Here is an 18,942-nt window from a genome sequence, read left to right as displayed (position 1 = left end):
TCTAGTTTAATAAACCTTGGTAAATTAGGGTTAATGTTGAATGAGTAATTTACAAGATTTTTAAGAAGTATTTTATAATATCATAAATGAGTTAATAGAGATGGGAGGAAAGCAAAGCATTACCAAGATGAAATATAATATTTAAATTTTCTTAAAAAAAAAAAAAAAAGGATAAAAATGAAAAGAAAAAAAAAAAAAGGAACTCACAATGGTCATAAAGTGAGGCCACGTCTTTAAGCTATCACTTGTCCTCCACTTCCTTCCGACATCTCTCAAACTATTTGTCTCTCTAAACCCAAATTCCAAAAACCCCTTTCCCTTCCTCCGCCCTTCACATGTCCACCCCCATCGACCAACTCCAGCCCCCCCCTCCCCTTCACTCCTCCCACGCCTCCGTCGGCCCACTCATCGCCGTCCTCGCCGTCATTTCCATCCTTGGCGTCATTGCCGGTATGATTGGCCGCCTCTGCTCCGGCCGCCCCGTCTTCGGCTACGGCGCACACTACGACGTCGAGGATTGGGTCGAGAAGAAATGTGCTTCCTGCCTCGATGGCTCCCTCGACCCTCCTCCTCCTCCTCCTCCTCCTCCGCCTCATCTCCGCCACCCACCGCCTCTGGATTCTGTTCCTGTGGCCGAACCTCTTGGTGGGCCACCGCCGGAGATCAAACAAGGCGCCGATGCCGATGCCAAAGGGGAGAATTTGCAGTCGGCGGCTCCTGGAACTGGCGGTGAGTCATGAGATTTAATAAGAAGAGTAAAGTTTTTTGTTTTTTTTGGTTCCTTTTTGTGGTTCAATTTTTATTCTTTTTATAAATCCTATCTGGTGGATGAATGGATGAATGAATGAATGAATCTTTGCCTCTTTCTTTTTCTCTCTCCCTCTTTATATGCATTTTACATTGTTCGATTTCTTTAATTTGTTGCTTTGTTTTATTTTTGATTTAAATACTAATTTCCTCCATTTTGGTTCATTTTTATCCTTTACTCTAAAATATCTTTCTTTTTGAAAAAAATAAATTTTATTTATTTTACTCCGCATATACCAAAATAGTGAATTTTAATAAAAGAACTAAAATGGGCAATGTTTTTAGAAAAATAATCTTGTTTTGTGAAAGTATAGGAAATAGAATGACTATTTCGAATAAAAAAGATTTGAATTGAATCAAAATAATAATAACACAAAAAAATTATACTTTCATGATAAGAGTGAAAGTAGCACTTAAACTTGGTAGTTTTTACTTTTTAAAATACAGGAAGAGGAAACAAATTATTTACAAATATTAGCAAATTTTAAAATATATTACTTCTTTCCAAGATTGTCTATATTCTAAAAAATTTGGTATGTATTTAAAGAAAGTTTGTATGTTATAGGTTATTTCCATAGCATAATATATTTTTGCTTTAAATCCTTTCTGCAAACTTGCTTCTAATCATCAAAGTATTGAACTCACAGCATCAGATCATAATGGCAGTGATCAAAATAAACATTTTTTAAAAAAAATTTGAGAACTAAAATATACGTTTTCAAAAGTTTAAGAAGAGAAAGGGTATAAAATACAAAATTTATAAACAAAAGTAGAATTTTAAACCTATATATTTTTTCTTTAATTATTTTTATTCCTCTGAAAAGGCTGGAAATGTACTTTTATAGTCTTTTAGAACTTTAAACCCTTTTTTGAAAAGAAATTTTTTTGATTTACAGAGCAATGAAATCAATTAATTATGTAAGTTTCATTTGAGCTTTCTCCACGACTATTCCATTTTTTAAATAAATAAGGGGGAAAAAAACCATTCTAAATTTTGTAATCTTATTAAGGACAATGGACATTTACAAATCTCAAACAAAAGTTGCAAAATCTAAGGAAAAAAAGAGAGAAAAAAAGAAAATCTAAAGTACAATTTCATGAAATTGGAAAACTTAGCATTAAAATCAGTTTTTCTCTGAACTCTTTTCTCTCACCTTTTTATTTATTTATTTTTTAACGGCTAAAAAAGTTAGTCTTTATTATTTTTTTTCCCCAATATTATGTATATAAGTTTATATTTATATTGGATAAGTTTGCTTTTTCGAAAAGGGTAAAAAAGTCGAACCATTTATTTGAATATTGGTGGGCTCAAAAGGAAAGAAATATTTTGCTTCACTCCAATTCTACACGTTGTCTCTTTACTTTACCATCCACTTTTAATTGTATCTAATTAATAATTAAATATATATCAACACAATTTCGAAAATTGAAAAAACGCATAGGTCCACCGTGTAAAATTTCAAAACTAATTTACGTAATATATTTGATAACGCCAGATTTGGTAATTTGGCTGATTGTTTGTTTATATTTGAATCGTTTAGATTTGTCTACGATCATTTTTAGATTTGACTATCCCAAATCTAAACGAATTTTTTTTTTTCAAAATTGGGTGTAAACGATTTTTTTTCAATATTCTTTATACACATTTTTAAATTTTGCTTACTTTAATTTAAATGTCTAATTAATTTTTTCAAGATTGATTCTTTATAGTTTAAAAAAGAAAGGAAGAAACGACCCTACAATGAAAAAAAAGAAAAAGAAGAAACAAAAATAAAAAGAGATAGATTTGATTAGAAATCGCATGATAAAAAATGGTTAAATTTATGAGTTTTGTTACAAATATTTGAGTAGTTTGTTATATTTAAAAAAGTTTCCTAATTAACAACCATAATTGAAACCTATTTTACTAATCAAACAATAATTTTATATAAGGATTTCATACTTATTTTATTTTCTAAAGCTTAAGAAAAAGATTAGTTTGTTTTCTAGACTCCAACTATTGTATCGATTAAAATATTGAACTAATAATTTTGTATCAATTTAGACCATGAATTATCGTAGAGTTTTTTTGATATTTAAATATTATAGAATCACGAATTCTTCTGTAAGACTGGTCTAAATACATGTAATTAATTGACCTGCACAATCATAAATAAAAAAATTGGTGGTTAAATGAAAATATATCTTTCACAAAATATTCTAAATTTCTAAATTTTGTACATTCAAGAATATTAAATGGTAGTTAACTAAAATATACCACGAACCTATTAAACCAGAAACTTGAACTTAAGGTACATTGGACTTTTTATCTAAATATCTCTAAAAAGAAAAGAAAGGGGAAGAAAAAAACAAAACAAAACAAAACTTCAGACAAAAATACATGAACTCGATCTCAAATTAAAAAATAAATAATTAATATTAAGGTTTATGCTGATTATTTGTTTTGGGTAAATCAACAATAGTAACACAAGGTCAAGTTTGTAAGAAGACTACTTTATCACCATATCATTTCTTGGAAGCTTAAGCTCCACAATCCATGTGCGATTGTTTGAGCCAATACTTTAGAATGTACTTCCCAACTCTAAAATAAAATTTTACTTCTCCAACTTTAAATTAATCTCTGTCCATCAGTCCATCTCGCAGAACTAGTCGAGGTTATGATTTTAGAACCATTAAAATCACTCACCATGTTTCAAGTCGTTATGAAACACACTTTTAATCACCCTATTTTGTTTTGAACAATTAAAAGCATATTTCAAAGAGATTTTAACTATTTCGAAATAACTTCCAGACAAGCTCTTACCTTTGCTTTTAGCACAATGTCCAAGTAATCCCCTGAGAGGACAAGTAAATATCCATCATTAACACCAATGCCCACCATTTTCAACACTTGACTCTAAGAAAATCCGTTGGATTTCACTTTTTGATGCCTATTTTCTTCAACCTCCTCAACTTGTATGGTGTCTATTTCAGGGGCACATCCAGACCTTCTCATATCGCAAATCAACAAATCAAGCAGGCTATAGATCATTTCACATTTGGGATGTGCTTTCTCACAAACAAGAAATGTATGTACTTCATCTTTTACCTCAATCCAGCTGCAACCTGGCTCCTTTTTCAAATTGTGAGATCTCATTGTTTGTCTAATCTTTGAGACTTGTTGCCACATGCCTGCATCAGCATATATATTTGATAGAAGGGTGTAAGCAGCCGAGTCTTCTGGATCCAATTTCAAAAGTGAACTAGCTGCCTTTTCAGCTACTTCTACATTTCCCTGAATTTTGCAAATACTAAGCAAAGTTCTCCATATAATTGCATCTGCTTCAAATGGCATGTCCTGAATTAGTCTCAATGCTTCTCCTACTTGGCCTGATCTCCCTAAAATATCCACCATACATGAGTAGTGCTCAAGTTGAGGTTCTAAAGCATAGATACTTGCCATTTTCTGAAAATAAAATAGGCCCTTCTTAGCATTTCCCACATGCGAACAGGCTCGGAGGACCGAAACAAAAGTTGCATGGTTTGGTTTTATATTCTCATGGAGCATATGTTCAAAAAGCTCAAGAGCCTCTTCCCCAAGACCGTGGTAGGCACATCCACAGATCATGGCATTCCATGTGACAGAATCCCGTTTGGGAGCTTTCCGAAACATAAGTAGAGAATCGTGCATATTTCCACATTTCGAGTACATGTCAACAAGAGTGCTGGTTATGTACACATCTGATAGCAGTTCCAGCTTGATAATTTGTGCATGGATTTGCTTTCCTAGTCCAACCGTAGCTAAGTTAGCACAAGTGTCTAGAACAGTTGCATAAGTGAAGTTGTCAGGCTCTACACCCATTTCCAACATATGAGAGAAAAATCTTTGTGAATCTTCACTTTTCTTTTGCAATGAAAATCCTGAAATGATTGCATTCCATGAGACCATTGTTTGTTCTTCCAGCCGGTAATGGATCTTTTCTGCCTCTTCCATCATTCCACATTTGCAATACATATCAACGAGCGCACTTCCTACAAACATTTTGAGACCCATTCCCGATTTGATAATTCTTCCATGAACCTCCATGCCATTACTGAAAGCTTGCTGACCTGCACAAGCTTTTAAAACACTACCATACGTGAACTCATCAGGTTCCATCTTTGAACGTAGCATTGCACCAAAATGTGAGAGCGTTTTCCTGTCATTTTCATTCTGCTCACAAGCTGTGATGATAGCATTCCAAGACACCGCATCCCTTATTTCCATTTCATCAAACAGGCAAGAAGCCTCAACTAAAGCTCCACATTTGCCATACATATCCAAGATGGCGTTTGCGACACAGATATTTGACGATAAATTAGATTTGATGGCTAATCCATGTAATTGGATCCCCTCGGAGTGCCCTTTGATTACTGCAGCTGCACTTAATGCACCAGAAAGAGATATTTCATCAAAACTAAAACTGTTCTTCTGCAACTGAAGAAATAGCTTAAAAGCTTGAATCCCTTGCTCATTTCGAGCATATGCAATTATCATGGCATTGTAAGATTGTAAGTTATGGTCTGGCAACAAGCTAAATAGCTTGTAGGCATCAGACATGTTGTGACACTTAGCATACATATCCAAAGTGGCAGTTCCTACAATAACATCGGATCCGAAGTCAGTCTTTAATGCATGGCAATGCAACTGAGTACCTAATCTACAGGCTGATAATCCTGCACAAGACCTAAAGACACTAGCATAAGTAGATTGACTCACCCCAATTCCCTCTCTCTGCATCTCTTTGAATAGTTTAAGGCCCCTAAGCAACTGATCATTCTGAACACAGCCTGCAATTGCAGCACTCCATGAAATCCAATTCTTATCTGGCAATTCAGAAAAAACATCAAGTGAATCCTCTAATCTGTTACACTTGGCATACATATCCACTAAAGCACTCCCTGTCACAACATCATAATCAAAACCCAATTGAACGGCAATACCGTGAATCTGAATTCCCAAAACCTGATCTTCCAACAAAGAGCAAACTTTTAAAGAAACAGCCAGCGTAGCATGGTCAAACATAACTCCCAGACCTCTCATTTTCAAAAAGATAGCAATCGACTTTTGTATGTCACCATTCTGCAAGTACCCAGAAATCAAAGAATTCCAGGAAACCACATCTCCATGATGAGGCATGGAATCAAACACCGCCTGTGCAAGCTCCATTCTTCCAGCCCCTGCACAGCCAAAAACCATGGTGTTCCAAGACACAATGTCCCTGTGTGGCATTTCCTCAAACACCTTGAATGCATATTCCAAAGCGCAACATTTGACATACATTTGGATTAAACAATTGGTTACAAACACAGTGGGAGTGAACCCAGATAGAATCATATGGGCATGAGCTTCCTTACCTGGTTTTAGAGCTCTCCGGTTGGAGCATTCCTGAAACATATGAGAGAAAGTCTTCCTGGTTGATGAGATTGTTTGGGTCGAAGTGGAAGTTGAAGCTGCACATAATTGTAGAAATTTGGCTGATGTTTCCAAGGGCAGATATAAAGTTTTTAAAGAGCAAAAGCGAGAGAAGAAAGCCATCAACAATGGCACTCATGCTTTGGCGAGTTTTGGACTTTGAACTTGAGCTTCGGTGTCTTCTGCCATGGAGTTGTGGGCAGAACGTTATATTTAGCGGTAAAATAAAAGTGAATTCTTTTAAATAAAGAAACTTCAAATATTTACAAAGTTAAAAATTGTTAGATATATATATATATATAAATTTCAAATATCACTTAAATTAATCATCTTGCCTCATAAATTGGAATTTGGCCCATGCAGGTCTCGAACCTGCGACCTTCGCGTTATTAGCACGACGCTCTAACCAACTGAGCTAATAGGCCACTTGGTGTGTTAAATTTAATTTTCTTTATTAATCAAAATAGCATGGTAAGGATTTTATTTTAATATTTAAGAAAAAGATTATATCGTATATCCCTAAACTTTGAAGATTGTATCAACTAAAACTCTAAACGCTAACGATTTATATCAATTTAAACTTTGAACTTTTTTAGATATGTCAATTTAATACTCCCTATTACACTCCTTTTTCATAAATATCATGTGATACCTACAATTCTATGATTCAAAACCCTAAACTTCTATAAACAAATCTATTCTTGGACCATCAATTACGATTTCCTTTAAAAATCATCACCTACACATATGAAACCTATGGACAAAATAAAAACAAACTCAAAACTATGTATATATATTTTAAATTTGAAAGACCAATGAAAATTAAATTTAAAATTCAATGATAAAATAATAATATTTTAAAACCTAAAAAACTAATAAAAATTAGACTCAAAACTTATGACACAAAATGAAGGTAATCAATATCCTTTTTAAGCTATGCTTAAATAGTCAATTCAAATAAAAGTTTAGAACTAATTTGGTGTTATTGCAATTAATCATATTATCATTAGTTGTTCATTCGATTAATTACAATTGAAGATTGACGAACGTAGACACATTTTAGATGGCAAGTAAGAATCAAATATGTGTTCCTAAGCACAATTGTCATGCATACCAACACCTTTTGAGGATTGTTGAGTGAGTAAAAATGGAAATATTATTGCTAAAAGTAACAAATAAAAATAATGGTGTAAAAATGAAAATGATTATTATTAGTTGGTAAAACTTGTTAGATTCATACTATTATATCAACCAATACTTGGTTAAAGTATTACTTTGAATTCGCATATTAATTTATTTTTCCTTTTCAATACTTGTAATATATCATAAATTTAGTCTCTTAAATATAATTTTCATCATTAATAAAATAATTAAATATTTAGTTAATTAAAATATCATTTTAGATATATACTTTAAAGTTTGTTCAATTTTAGTACATATATTTTTAATGATCTCTGGTCTTTTAAAGTTAATTTTTATTGAAAAATTATTTAAATAATAATAATATTATTTATTATTATTATTATTTTTGAAATACAAACATGTAGATTGCTTAAAAAATTAAAAAATAATATTTTGCTTTTTAAAAAAACCAATAGTAAACAAACTGTCAAGGTTAAATTTAAGATATTGGAAAAATATACTATCTAAAATCGAACAATATTTTTATAAGTTAAATATTTTAGCCATTAAATTAAACACAAATTCTATTTCATTCTCAAATCTTCATTTCAATACCAAGAAGGTTTCTTGCCTAAGGAGGGTGGTTTTGTTGGGACCTTTGACATAGTCTTCAAAAAAAAGAAACATAAGAATCTCAAAAGGGGTAAAACTATAGTGAAATTCAATCATACAAATCACTTTTCAAAATTTATTATTATTATTTTCTTAGTTGCTTCCTTTCTATTCTTTCGTGCAAGACTAACTAACAACCTTACATTTGATTAAAAAAAATATATTCATTCTCTCTAAATTTATAAAATTCTATCTTTTGACATTTCACAAAAGTAAGCTACACGAATTGAGACTAGATAACGTTTGTAATAGAGGTGATTTGGAATTGTATGATCTTACTTTTTGTTTTAGGTCACCGACATATCTTTATTTAAGTATATTTTTTTTATTTTAACAACATATAATGTAACATTGCATTTTTATTTTAGAAAAAAAAAAAGAAAGAAAAATCCCCACAAACAAAGGAATCTCTAATAAAAAAATGGAATGGGGGAGTAAATGTGTTTTGTGTTTGAAAGTGGGGCTGTGTCCCTCATGATACCATGTCTCCCATAAGATTCTCCCAATTCCTCTACTTTCTTAAAACCACCATTCCCTTTAATTTCATTGTTTTTAATAATTAGTTCACCAATCAACACACCTTTTCCCCATCATTTTAGGTTCAAATCCCATCCAAACACATACTTTTGTTTACATTCTCATTCATTCATCATCCTTTAATCTCTTTTTAAATTTTGACCATTAATTCTTCATCATTTTGCCTTCTGCCATGTCAATGGTTAAAAGCCTTCCAATTTGTCGAAAGTTTACTGTGGGTTAAATTATAAATTCGGTGGTTCTAACCAAATTAGAATTTTGTTTTTTATTATTTTAAAACTTAGAATTCATAGAACTTCACATTTTCATCAAATAGTCGGAGACTAAAACAAATTTAGTCATGTAAAAGGGTTAGAATTTTTGAATTTGGTGAAAGTTTATTGGTGAATTTGCAAATTTTAGTATCGATAAAAGTTGGGAGAATATTAGAATTAAAAATTTGGTTGTTTTTATAGTTTAGTCTCATTCTCTTATAAAACTTCATAATAGTCTACATCGAAGTAGATAACTATTTTTTAAAGTCATGTTGTCAAACTATTAAATCCGTATCCTAACTTTCTTCAAGTTATAGATGTATTTTTAAAATAAAATTTTAATGTAAAAGTTAATTTATTTAGCAATTTTTTTTATATAGAAACAGATATATAATTCTATTTAATTTGGTAGTTCGTTTGCTAAAATTGATATTATTTTTATACTTGACTATTAATAACTCTTAAAAGTTGATAAATTAATTTTTTCACTTATTTTAATGTTTTATTTTAATTTAGTTATATTTGTTTAATTTTAAAATAAATATGTATTTTAATTATTTAATATTTTTAATCAGAATTTGGTAGTTAAAAAATCTTAAATCTAAAACTCCAAATTAAAACAGTGTTAAATTCTTAAGTAAACTCATTTATTTTAATTTAATGCAACAAAGTTTTTGTACAAAATTCACAAATTTATCTATTCAATATTAGTGGGTTTATTAACTGTAAATTATGTGTATCTTGGAAACATCCTTAGTGATTTTAAAACTCTAAAATCTCAAAATTTTACCTAATTCTATAATTAAGACAATACTTATAATTTGATAAATAAATAACACTTGTTCTCCCATATATCAGTAATTCAACAGAGACATTTAACATCTCCGTCGTCAACATCAAATGACATGAAAATCGTGTTATCAGTTCTTGTAATCAACATAACCTTAAGTTTATGAGTCGAACCTACAATTTAACTTTTAAATATATTATCAAAACAAGAATACATTAGTGTAATTCAAATATATAAATATAAAAAAGTATTGATGAAAGAATTTTCTTTCTATTAGAACTAAAGACGAGAAGTGAGTATGAAGATAAAAGATTGTGAAGAAAGCTTTGGCACAATCATTTATGTTTGTTCTAAAACCAAAACAAACAGTTCCCTTGAGATAAAAGTACAAAGTTGGATACTTTTTCAAGTTAAAGTAATCTAAATTGGAAAGAATAATAATAATAATAATAATAATGTCCCCATCACTTATCTTCTTAACATCAAACAATAAAATCCCAAAAAAATAATAATACAAAAATAGAACATATTTTGATAAAATACTCTTATTTTAATTTTCATATGATAAGTTCGGATCTTGTTCTGTCAACACCAAATCTTTTTTCTTTTTCTTCCCAAATGTTTTTCCAAATAGATTCCTTATTCCTTATCCCCTCCTCCCTCTTCACATTAGCAAAATTAGGTACCAATAAAAATACAAAGTTAGGTCAAAGTTCAATGAATCACATATGGTTCCATGTTAGTTGCCCATTTACAGAAATCGGAAGTTCAATGCAAAACCAAACTTTACGATAAAATAAGCATAGTTTAACTCACATATAACATAACATGTAAGTATATAAATTTTATAACTTTTTTCATATGAATGATGTATATTCATGAATTGATTCCTTTTAGTCATTTGCTTAAAAGATAAAATAAATTGATTTGGGGTTAAAAGGATGTGTTCTTTTGGTTTTGAATTCTGTTTTTTTCTTTAAAAAAAATTAAGAAAAGAAAATCTGTCTCATTACAATCACATGGAGCATTGAATACTTGTTTCCTAATCAGAGAATTCGAATCACATGGAACATTAATAATGTTGTTTTTTTTAAATGATGAAAAAGTGGTGACTTTTTGCAAAACTTCTTTTCCTAAATGGGAAAATAACACAACCAAAACATCATTTGAGCATACAAATTATCATCTCTCAATCAAACTTTAAAACCAAAAGTATTTTTCGAACCATTTCAATTTCATTTCATGTCTTAGTCCGTTTTAGTTTTGATTTTGAGTTATTTCTCTTAAATTGGTAGATCAGCTGGACGAGTTAAAAAGGATATTGTTGTTGGTTCCAATCAAATTTTGCAGCATAATGGAAACTCAAACTTGCTATAGCACGAGAGAAGCACAGAAATATATGAACTTTAGAGTGTGGGAAGATGTAAATTTGATAAAAATGAAGAGATGAAATATATAACTTTTTTTTTTCAATACAAACAACATCTTGAGAAACTATAATCTCAAATTCCCCAAGAGAAGGAAGAAAAAAGAAATCAAAAGGATATAAAGAAAAAACTCAGATTCTTTCCAAAAAAAAAAAAAAAAAATCAAACTAATCCTGCAAAAATAATTCACAGCTTCTCAGATTCTCTCTGCTTTTGATATTTGATATTTGATATCGATCTTCATTTTTCTTCTTTTCTCTTCTCTTTTATGTACTGTGTGGGACAATCCTTCAGTAATTGACAAATTCCAATGTATTGTATTTTATGCTTCAAATATTTATACATCTTTTGCCAGTGTGAGCCTGAGATTTCCAGTAGTCATAGCTTTCGGATTTAGTATCTTCATCATCCTCCATACTGTAGCCACCGGTCGTGGAATACCCTCCGTTTCCAGCGAACTGGAGCGGCCCTTGAGGTGATGCTGACTGAGAACTGCTCACCTTTGATGATTCACCACACCCATCTTGGGACATCCATAAATCTCCTAGAACAACAGGAGATTGGTCTGCAGCTCGGGCAGCTGGAGTTGTTGGAAGTCGCCGGGTATGAAGACGGTATTTCTGCATCGACAAGCAACCGATTGTTCTCGTTATCATCATTGATTTAGAAGTTTTGTAATGTCATCAAGCTTTCAGGGAAATGAATCGCAAATTAGAATGTTAATGTTTTTGGGTCCTTACTTGTAAATGACTTTTTACTTCATCATTGGTTAGGCCATCTACCTGCATCAACTCTCTTATTTGCTTCGGTGTTGCAACTGCATTTGATCGAAAAACGCTCGAGTTAGAAACAGTTTGAATGCAAAAAAATTTCAAGAAAAATGATCAGTGATCACAAATGTTAATAGCTCTTGTTCAAGCAAAATGCTTATGATGATCTACTCTAAGCTTAGTTGAACTGATTTGATTCATCCATTAACCCCCAATCTCTCATACGAGAAGTCAACAGAAAAGTGATCATCGAAACTGAAAATCAACTAGCAATTGATTCAAACATGTAAAAAGCATGAAAAATCCTTTTCATGATCCCACGTATAATTCTCACCTTGTGAACCTCCAAGTTGCTGCAAGGCATTCTCAAACCGCCGATGCAACTCTGGCGACCAGCATCTCCTCTGCTTTCGGGCAGGCTGCTGTTGAGGTGGCAACGCCGTCCGTAGATTCGATTGAATATCAGCAGCAGAAGTAGAAGTTGCTCGGTTGCCACTTGACCGCAAAACACAGGAAACCGACTCTTCTCTAGTAGTCTTCAAGTTGGGAGTGACTAAAGAAAGTGCACAAATGGGAGATTCAATCTTCTCTTCCTTCTTCACAGCAGCCAAGGCTGGAAAAGCAGAAGAAGATGGCTTGAACCCAACAAATAATCCCTCTTCATTCTTCTTTCGATGAATCCGATCCTCTGCAGCAGCTACATAACCCCACCCCTCATTCCTCTATCACAAAGGGAAAAAAAAAAACTCTTCAATAACATTCACCCTAATTGAATTGGCCATAATTTTACAACAAACAAGACTTTTACTATTTCATTTTCAGACATAAAAATGCAAGAACAACACATCACATCAATCACAGAGTTAGTTTTATCGTTATCTACCTTGGTTTTGATTTGAGTATTTTGCAAGTCATCCGTCTTCCATAACTGAACAGAGCTCATCCATTCCTTCTTATCTCTACAATCCTCTTCCTTCTCATTCTCATCGGAAGAATCTTTGTTCAATGACATGAATTCCTCCAAAACTGGCTTACGTTTTGGAGAAGAACAAGAAGAAGCACATTGCAGTGAAGTGTCTTTCAAAGCAAGGATAGCTAGAAAACACAAAACACATAGGAGAAGGAAAAAAAAACGTTTAAATCCAGAGAATCCCAAAACCCATCAAGAACAAATCAAACAAAATCGAAAAACCCATGTAGGAAAATCAAAGAAAAAGCGGAAAGAAACTAACCATCGTTCAATAGAAGCATACATAAGGGAAGCTCGCGCTTGAAGGCATCGATCTTCTTCATTTCATCCTCCAAGTTGGTGATAAGAGAATGGAGTGTAGAGGCCCTGTCTGAGGGATTGGAAAGAGAGGAAATCTGATGGAGAAAGTGAGAGATGGTGTTGGGAGGAGAAAGAGAAGGCATTTGGGGATGAAATTGAGAGAACCCAGATGGGGAATAATCAGAAATTAGGTAGAAGGTGAAGAAATAGATGAAAGAACATGGGAATATAGAAAGGGAATTTTAAGGGTTTGAAGAGAAAGAGTGTGAAAGGAAGAAACAAAGAAAATGAAGGGAATAAGACGCGGAGATTCTGCCTTGCAGATGCAGAGAACGCATCGCCGGTTTTAAGCGCAGATTCGAACGACCCTTCTCTACAAACAAAAAATACAACACACCCCACCCACTCTCGTGTCGTCGCGTTTTTCTTTCTTTCCTTCTCTTTTTCATTTCATTTAATTTAATTTAATTACACAGTTATTAATATTTTTAGGTTAAAATTTTATTTCTTTTAATAATTACCGATGGAGAGAATCTCTAATTTCCTGATTATTGAATATTATACTCCAATATAAGTTTAGCTAATGTTCATCTCTAAAAAAACATATACCTTAGTATTTTTAAGTTTTTTCAAAATAATAAAGATACAAAATATAAATAATTTAATTTATGCACATTGATTTCTCTATCCTTTAGTTTTGGTTCTACTTTTAACTCTGTAATTATTAAACCATTGCAAATTTTTGAGAAATTCATTTTTGTGAAAATTATTTAAAATAACTTATTTTTTGAATTAAATATTTAAAAATGTATTCCAAACACACCTTAAATTCCATGTGTTAATTTGTTACTTCCCTAAGAGTGGATGAACTAAAAGTGATTTTTACTTTAACAATTTAATATAAATTAAATTATGTAATATATATATGAAAGTTTTTTATATTATGGTCTAATATTCTCTTACATCTCTACGACTTTATCATCATGATTTTCCAAGTTACGCACGCTTAACTTGGAAGCTAAATGTCATTTTCAAAGTGTTTCTTAACTATTATTTTATATATCGTTAAAGATTCTTTTATATGATATTAGTTTATTCACGTATCATACCTAAACTCAAACACTATACTTTAATCCCTTCATACCAAAAATGAATACTAATCACTTTTCATTATATACCCGCGTGGAAAATTGATATAATTTGGAGTAAAAATTAATTAATTAATTTTTTTTCACAAAAATATTCACGGTTCTTGTAACAAAATAAAAAAACACATTATAAATTACAAACAATTATTCGATGAGATTTTTCATCACAAATAGACCTTGTAACAAAATAAAAAAAAAATCTAATGCTAAGAAAGTTTAAATTGATGCAATCCTAACATTTAAGTATAATTTGATAAATTTTTTTAATTATTTTCTAGAAGGAAATGTTGTAGATAAAAATCAACCAAACTCTCTATATTTCTAAAATGTGATATCACTTGAATTTTAGACATATAAATATACAAGCCAAACAAATACATTAACCCACACAAATAACCCTTGAAATCCATACATCATTCAAATTCAAACACCACAATAAAATTTGAATCCCATAGGTTAACTATAAATTCAAATTCAAATTAGAGTAAGGCACTTCTTTTTTTTAAAGTCACTTGTTCATTCCATAACTTTTTACTAACAAAATAATAAATATTACTAAATTTATAAAATATTAATGCTTAAAGTTATATTAACTCTTAGGAGTCAAATCATTGTTTTTTAGTACACCAAACAGTGGCATGAAAGATTTGAATCTCTAAACTATTAACCATAGTTTTAACTCTTTTAACCATTTTTCAACACTTCTTAACCATTCTTCAACTTTTCCTTAACTCTTCTTCAACTCTTCCTTAATCCTACCCATATAACCCTTCTCCCAAATACATCTTATCATAACACTTCCTCCGTAACCCTTCCCCCAAACACATTTTATTATAATCTTAGATTTATCATAACCCTAACCCCCATAACTTAGCCCTTTCCCCAAACGGTCCCTTAATATTTGTTGAACTAAGACTTAACAATGTCCATGTCCATAGAGTAAGGTAAGGATGGGATAGGTTAGAAAAAAGAAAAAAAAAATGAAACTTTTTAACCACGAGTGATATTTTTTAATTAAAAGTAGGCTTAGAGTTTTTTTTTTTTTTTTTAAGAAAAGAACAAATAACTCTAATACCACAATTACAATTTATAATAAATAAGGAAAATGAATTAAAAATAACTTATTTAATTTGTTGGAATTTGGATACAAAAGGAATCCCAAGCAATAATGAGCCTTTTAACCCAAAAATATGCACTAAAATGTGGTCAATGTTGTGAAGTAAGACATGACTTGACAGATATATATAAAACTTTCTACCTAATATGTTTGAATTCTCACATTTCTCTTTAAATCTTTTAGATATATATAAACAATTTTTTTTAATACAAGCCCACCAATGTGGAATTTACCATTTTGAGAGTAAAGTTTATTGAGATTCCCACACCAAATTAATTATGATTTATGAGCATGACAATTTTCTTTCTTCTCCTCTATTGTTTATTTTATTTTATTTTTAAAATTTTGACTCTAATATTTTATACCTACCTTGAAATTTACAACCTGAGTTTTTTATTTTTTTCTAGTGTGAAGATTCTTATTTGTTGGTTGTGCAATTTTTTCATTCCAAATTTCCAAGGGAATCTTCTGCTTCTAAAGGGATTCCTAAACCCAAGCTCAAGTTGTGGTGGTTTTGGCTTTACCTATGTATATTCACTTTGTATTTCTTTTTAATATAATTACAATTTTAAATTTAAACCAAAATTATTTCAATCCATTTTAATAGTTGAAAATGATGCTCTGTTCATAATTATTAGTTCATTTGAAAAAGATACGTTGTAGTTTATAACTTAGGTTTGATTCATTTATTTATTTATTTTTGCATGTATTTGATTTTCACTATTTTGTCGGTGGATTTTTTTGTGTGCCCATGTAATCGTATTATTTAGTTCTTCTTAAAGTAATTACAATTAGGATGAGTTGTCTGTATTAAAACAAAGATAATTTTTAAATAATGAATTTGCTGTTGTTTTCTATTAGAACCTTTTTAAGACGACAAATATACGTTATGACATAGTTAATCAAAGTATAATTCAACTAGTCTAATTATATATATTATAATATTGATTAATAGGTTTAAAAGTTCAAAATCTCCGACTCTCCACGTTGACTAAACAAAGTCATTACATAAATAAGAAACCTATAAAATAAGATTTTTTTCTTTGTTTCGATTTAAATTTGAGTTTAAAGTTATTTATTTATTTTATATATTTGCAATTACTTGTATGATTAGATTCAAGATCATCAAATAAGTTGGAAGATTTAAATTTTTTTAAACTTAACTTGTAGAAAATTTGATTTTATTTTGGTTAATGCATTTTAGATTTGAAAATTAGGAAATTGTTATTTATTATTTATTAGTTCATGTTTTTTCTTAGAAAAAGCAATGAATTTGGAGGTAAATGAAAATGTATATGTAGGGCAAGTGGGGATGAAAGAAGAGAGGAGAAAATAATAGGATTGGATAGGAAAGATAGTTTGTTTGAGAAATTGTTTTTGTAGGGAAGAGATAATGTCAGCTACAAACCTGAGTCGGTGTCCAAGATGCTGTCTTTGACTGTTCCAAAACCACATCCTCTCTCTCTCTATCTCTCCCTTTTTCTTTCTTTCTTTCTTTCTTTTCTATTCACACTCACATTCCCCAATTATATTCCTTCTTTCCCCACCCACTCCTCTTACTCTCTTAGTTTTCATTTTATAATATTTTATTATCAAATAAAAATAAAATTGTATATTTTTACTTTTTATTCAATTTTACCCTATGTTTTCTTTATTGTCTAACTATAGTCAATACATAAAATACAAATGCATTATGTCATTCAATTTTTTCGTCCAATATGTTGCAACTTGTGTCATACATTTAAATATTTTGTAATCTAAAGTATTTTTTAAACCCAATAAATAATTTTTAAAAAAATTTAACGTGTAATAAATAATGAGACTATAACTATTTACTGTAAATTTTAACAAATTGAAATATAAATATACGATTCCATACAAATTTGGAGAAAAAAAAATACAAAACTAAAGCTTTAGAGGCCTATAAAATGTTTTTATTTGTTTTTGAACTTTTTGACAATGTAATTACATTTTTTTTAATAAAAGAAAAAACATTTAGAAGACCACATTTGTATGAATTTGTTTGACGTTACAAACAAACTTGTCCTATGCTTCTACCTTGAAGATTCTCTCGTCAATTTCACTTTAAAAATAAACATTTTATTCCTCATTTTTATTTTCCATTCATTTGAACTCTTTTTGCTCTTTAGTTTTTTCTCGTAACAAAACTCTTCTTGCTCTTGAATTCTTTTGTAATAAATACTTTCTTTTTCATATAAAAAGTAGATAGCGATAAATTTACAGCATGTTTATCTATTCCAATCAAAATTTACATTGTTGTAAATGTCTAGCTATTTAACATGTGAGACGCAGGAACTTGGATTATACCAAGGATAAAGAATGTGAATTTGGAGACCTTTCTCTAGACTAAATGAGGACGAAGAGGTCTCTGGCCTAGCAATGTGTGTTAAAAGTGTCTACAATCATTTGAAAAAAATCAAGATCTCAACGAATGTATATATTAGAGATTATATACAATCTTATTTGTTTAGAAACCGTATATGTTTTAAGTATATTTTAAAGAAATTTTAGAGTGTTTTTCTTGAATAAAAATGTCTTAGCCCGATAATAATCCATTTAAAAAGTTGAAAATAAAGTTGTTAAATAAATGAAAAAACAAGGGTATCTTTTCTTCCTCGATCAAGCCTCGATCTCAAAGAACTTCACTAAGATAGAAAATAAGTCGGGCCTTCTCGTTGTATTTTTTTTAACATCTCTTTGTGTGATGGTAACGAGATTATGTTAATTGATCAATCATAATAAGTTTCAATTGCAAAACTATTTAATTTTTCTTTATGATGTCTACTTAGATAAGTTGCAAACGTAATTTGATTATGATTGATGTTGTTTATTGTTTGTATTGTTGTCTCCTTATCATTAACTTGAAACATTAACAACGATTATAATTGATAAACTTAACTACATGACTAAATTTAAAATTTATTACAAAAATATTAGGACTAATATTGAACAACTCCCAAACCAAAACCATACTTAATCGAAAGTTATTAACCTATAAACATTTTAGTTAAATTTGTAAATAGGACTTTTTTTTTTTTTTTTTGCTATCTATAATATTTTTCCTTAATTAAAGGGACTTTCTGATTAAATATAATAGAGAAGTTGAAACTATTTGCAAATCAGTTTTTATTTACAACTAGTTTTAAAGGCATCATGCATTTTATAACCGGTAAAAAACCAATAAAATTGTTTACCATAAAAAACCTTAAAGGGATGTTCATGTTTATGTTTTAGGTATGTAACCGTTTTTGTTTGAGTTTGCATGACACTAACTAAAGTATAGAGCCTAATTTAGTACGTTTCTACGTCATTTATGCTAATTTTTTAAACCTTTTTCATTAATCTTTATCCTTAACATTCTCAACTTGAATTTGGGAACTTCACATACTTTTTGAATAGACATTATTCTTATAATAAAGCCTAAAACTTTTGTTTTGATATTGAAATATTATAACATGGAGAGTAAACTATTAAAAAAAACTAATTAATATATAAATATGAATTGGGACATCATAGTCATTTTTGCTTTTGGTACTTAATGGTGAGGATTGGAAGGAAAAGCTATTGAAGAAT

At 30.2% G+C, this 18,942-nt stretch overlaps 3 protein-coding genes and 1 non-coding gene across 4 annotated transcripts; 1 reads left to right on the top strand and 3 right to left on the bottom strand.

The window, feature by feature from the left end:
• The first annotated feature begins 335 nt into the window (after window positions 1-335).
• Window positions 336-740, top strand: LOC103495668 (uncharacterized). Its single transcript, XM_008457294.1, has one exon. The coding sequence runs from the start codon at window positions 336-338 to the stop codon at window positions 738-740; it is 405 nt and encodes a 134-aa protein (XP_008455516.1).
• A 2,963-nt stretch (window positions 741-3,703) lies between these two features.
• On the bottom strand, window positions 3,704-6,489 carry LOC103495214 (pentatricopeptide repeat-containing protein At3g02330, mitochondrial). Its single transcript, XM_008456688.2, has one exon. It carries the CDS (start codon window positions 6,362-6,364, stop codon window positions 3,704-3,706), a length of 2,661 nt encoding a protein of 886 aa, XP_008454910.1. The 5' UTR covers window positions 6,365-6,489.
• Window positions 6,490-6,592: 103 nt separating this feature from the next.
• Window positions 6,593-6,666, bottom strand: TRNAI-AAU (transfer RNA isoleucine (anticodon AAU)). The gene has a single exon. It is a non-coding gene; the product is annotated as a tRNA-Ile (tRNA).
• Window positions 6,667-11,044: 4,378 nt separating this feature from the next.
• Window positions 11,045-13,487, bottom strand: LOC103495215 (transcription factor HHO6). Its single transcript, XM_008456691.3, has 5 exons — window positions 13,046-13,487; window positions 12,697-12,908; window positions 12,148-12,535; window positions 11,784-11,860; window positions 11,045-11,663 (listed from the first exon to the last, which is right to left on the bottom strand). The coding sequence occupies exons 1-5, from the start codon at window positions 13,224-13,226 to the stop codon at window positions 11,373-11,375; spliced, it is 1,149 nt and encodes a 382-aa protein (XP_008454913.1). The 5' UTR covers window positions 13,227-13,487; the 3' UTR covers window positions 11,045-11,372.
• Window positions 13,488-18,942: the final 5,455 nt, after the last annotated feature.

This window comes from Cucumis melo, chromosome 1, assembly GCF_025177605.1.
Source record: "Cucumis melo cultivar AY chromosome 1, USDA_Cmelo_AY_1.0, whole genome shotgun sequence".
NCBI classification, from domain to species: Eukaryota; Viridiplantae; Streptophyta; class Magnoliopsida; order Cucurbitales; family Cucurbitaceae; genus Cucumis; species Cucumis melo.
The sequence above is the reverse complement of the archived record's forward strand: the minus strand, read 5'-3'. Positions and strand labels throughout refer to the sequence as shown.

What these genes read in the sequence shown, in the direction of transcription:
- LOC103495215 (XM_008456691.3), bottom strand. Translation starts at nt 13,226, where the DNA reads ATGCCTTCTCTTTCTCCTCCCAACACCATCTCTCACTTTCTCCATCAG. An exon ending in TATGCTTCTATTGAACGATG is followed by an intron (nt 12,909 to 13,045) that starts GTTAGTTTCTTT and finishes TGTGTTTTCTAG; the next exon opens with CTATCCTTGCTTTGAAAGAC. An exon ending in GCAACTTGGAGGTTCACAAG is followed by an intron (nt 11,861 to 12,147) that starts GTGAGAATTATA and finishes GATCAAATGCAG; the next exon opens with TTGCAACACCGAAGCAAATA.
- LOC103495214 (XM_008456688.2), bottom strand. Translation starts at nt 6,364, where the DNA reads ATGGCTTTCTTCTCTCGCTTTTGCTCTTTAAAAACTTTATATCTGCCC.
- LOC103495668 (XM_008457294.1), top strand. Translation starts at nt 336, where the DNA reads ATGTCCACCCCCATCGACCAACTCCAGCCCCCCCCTCCCCTTCACTCC.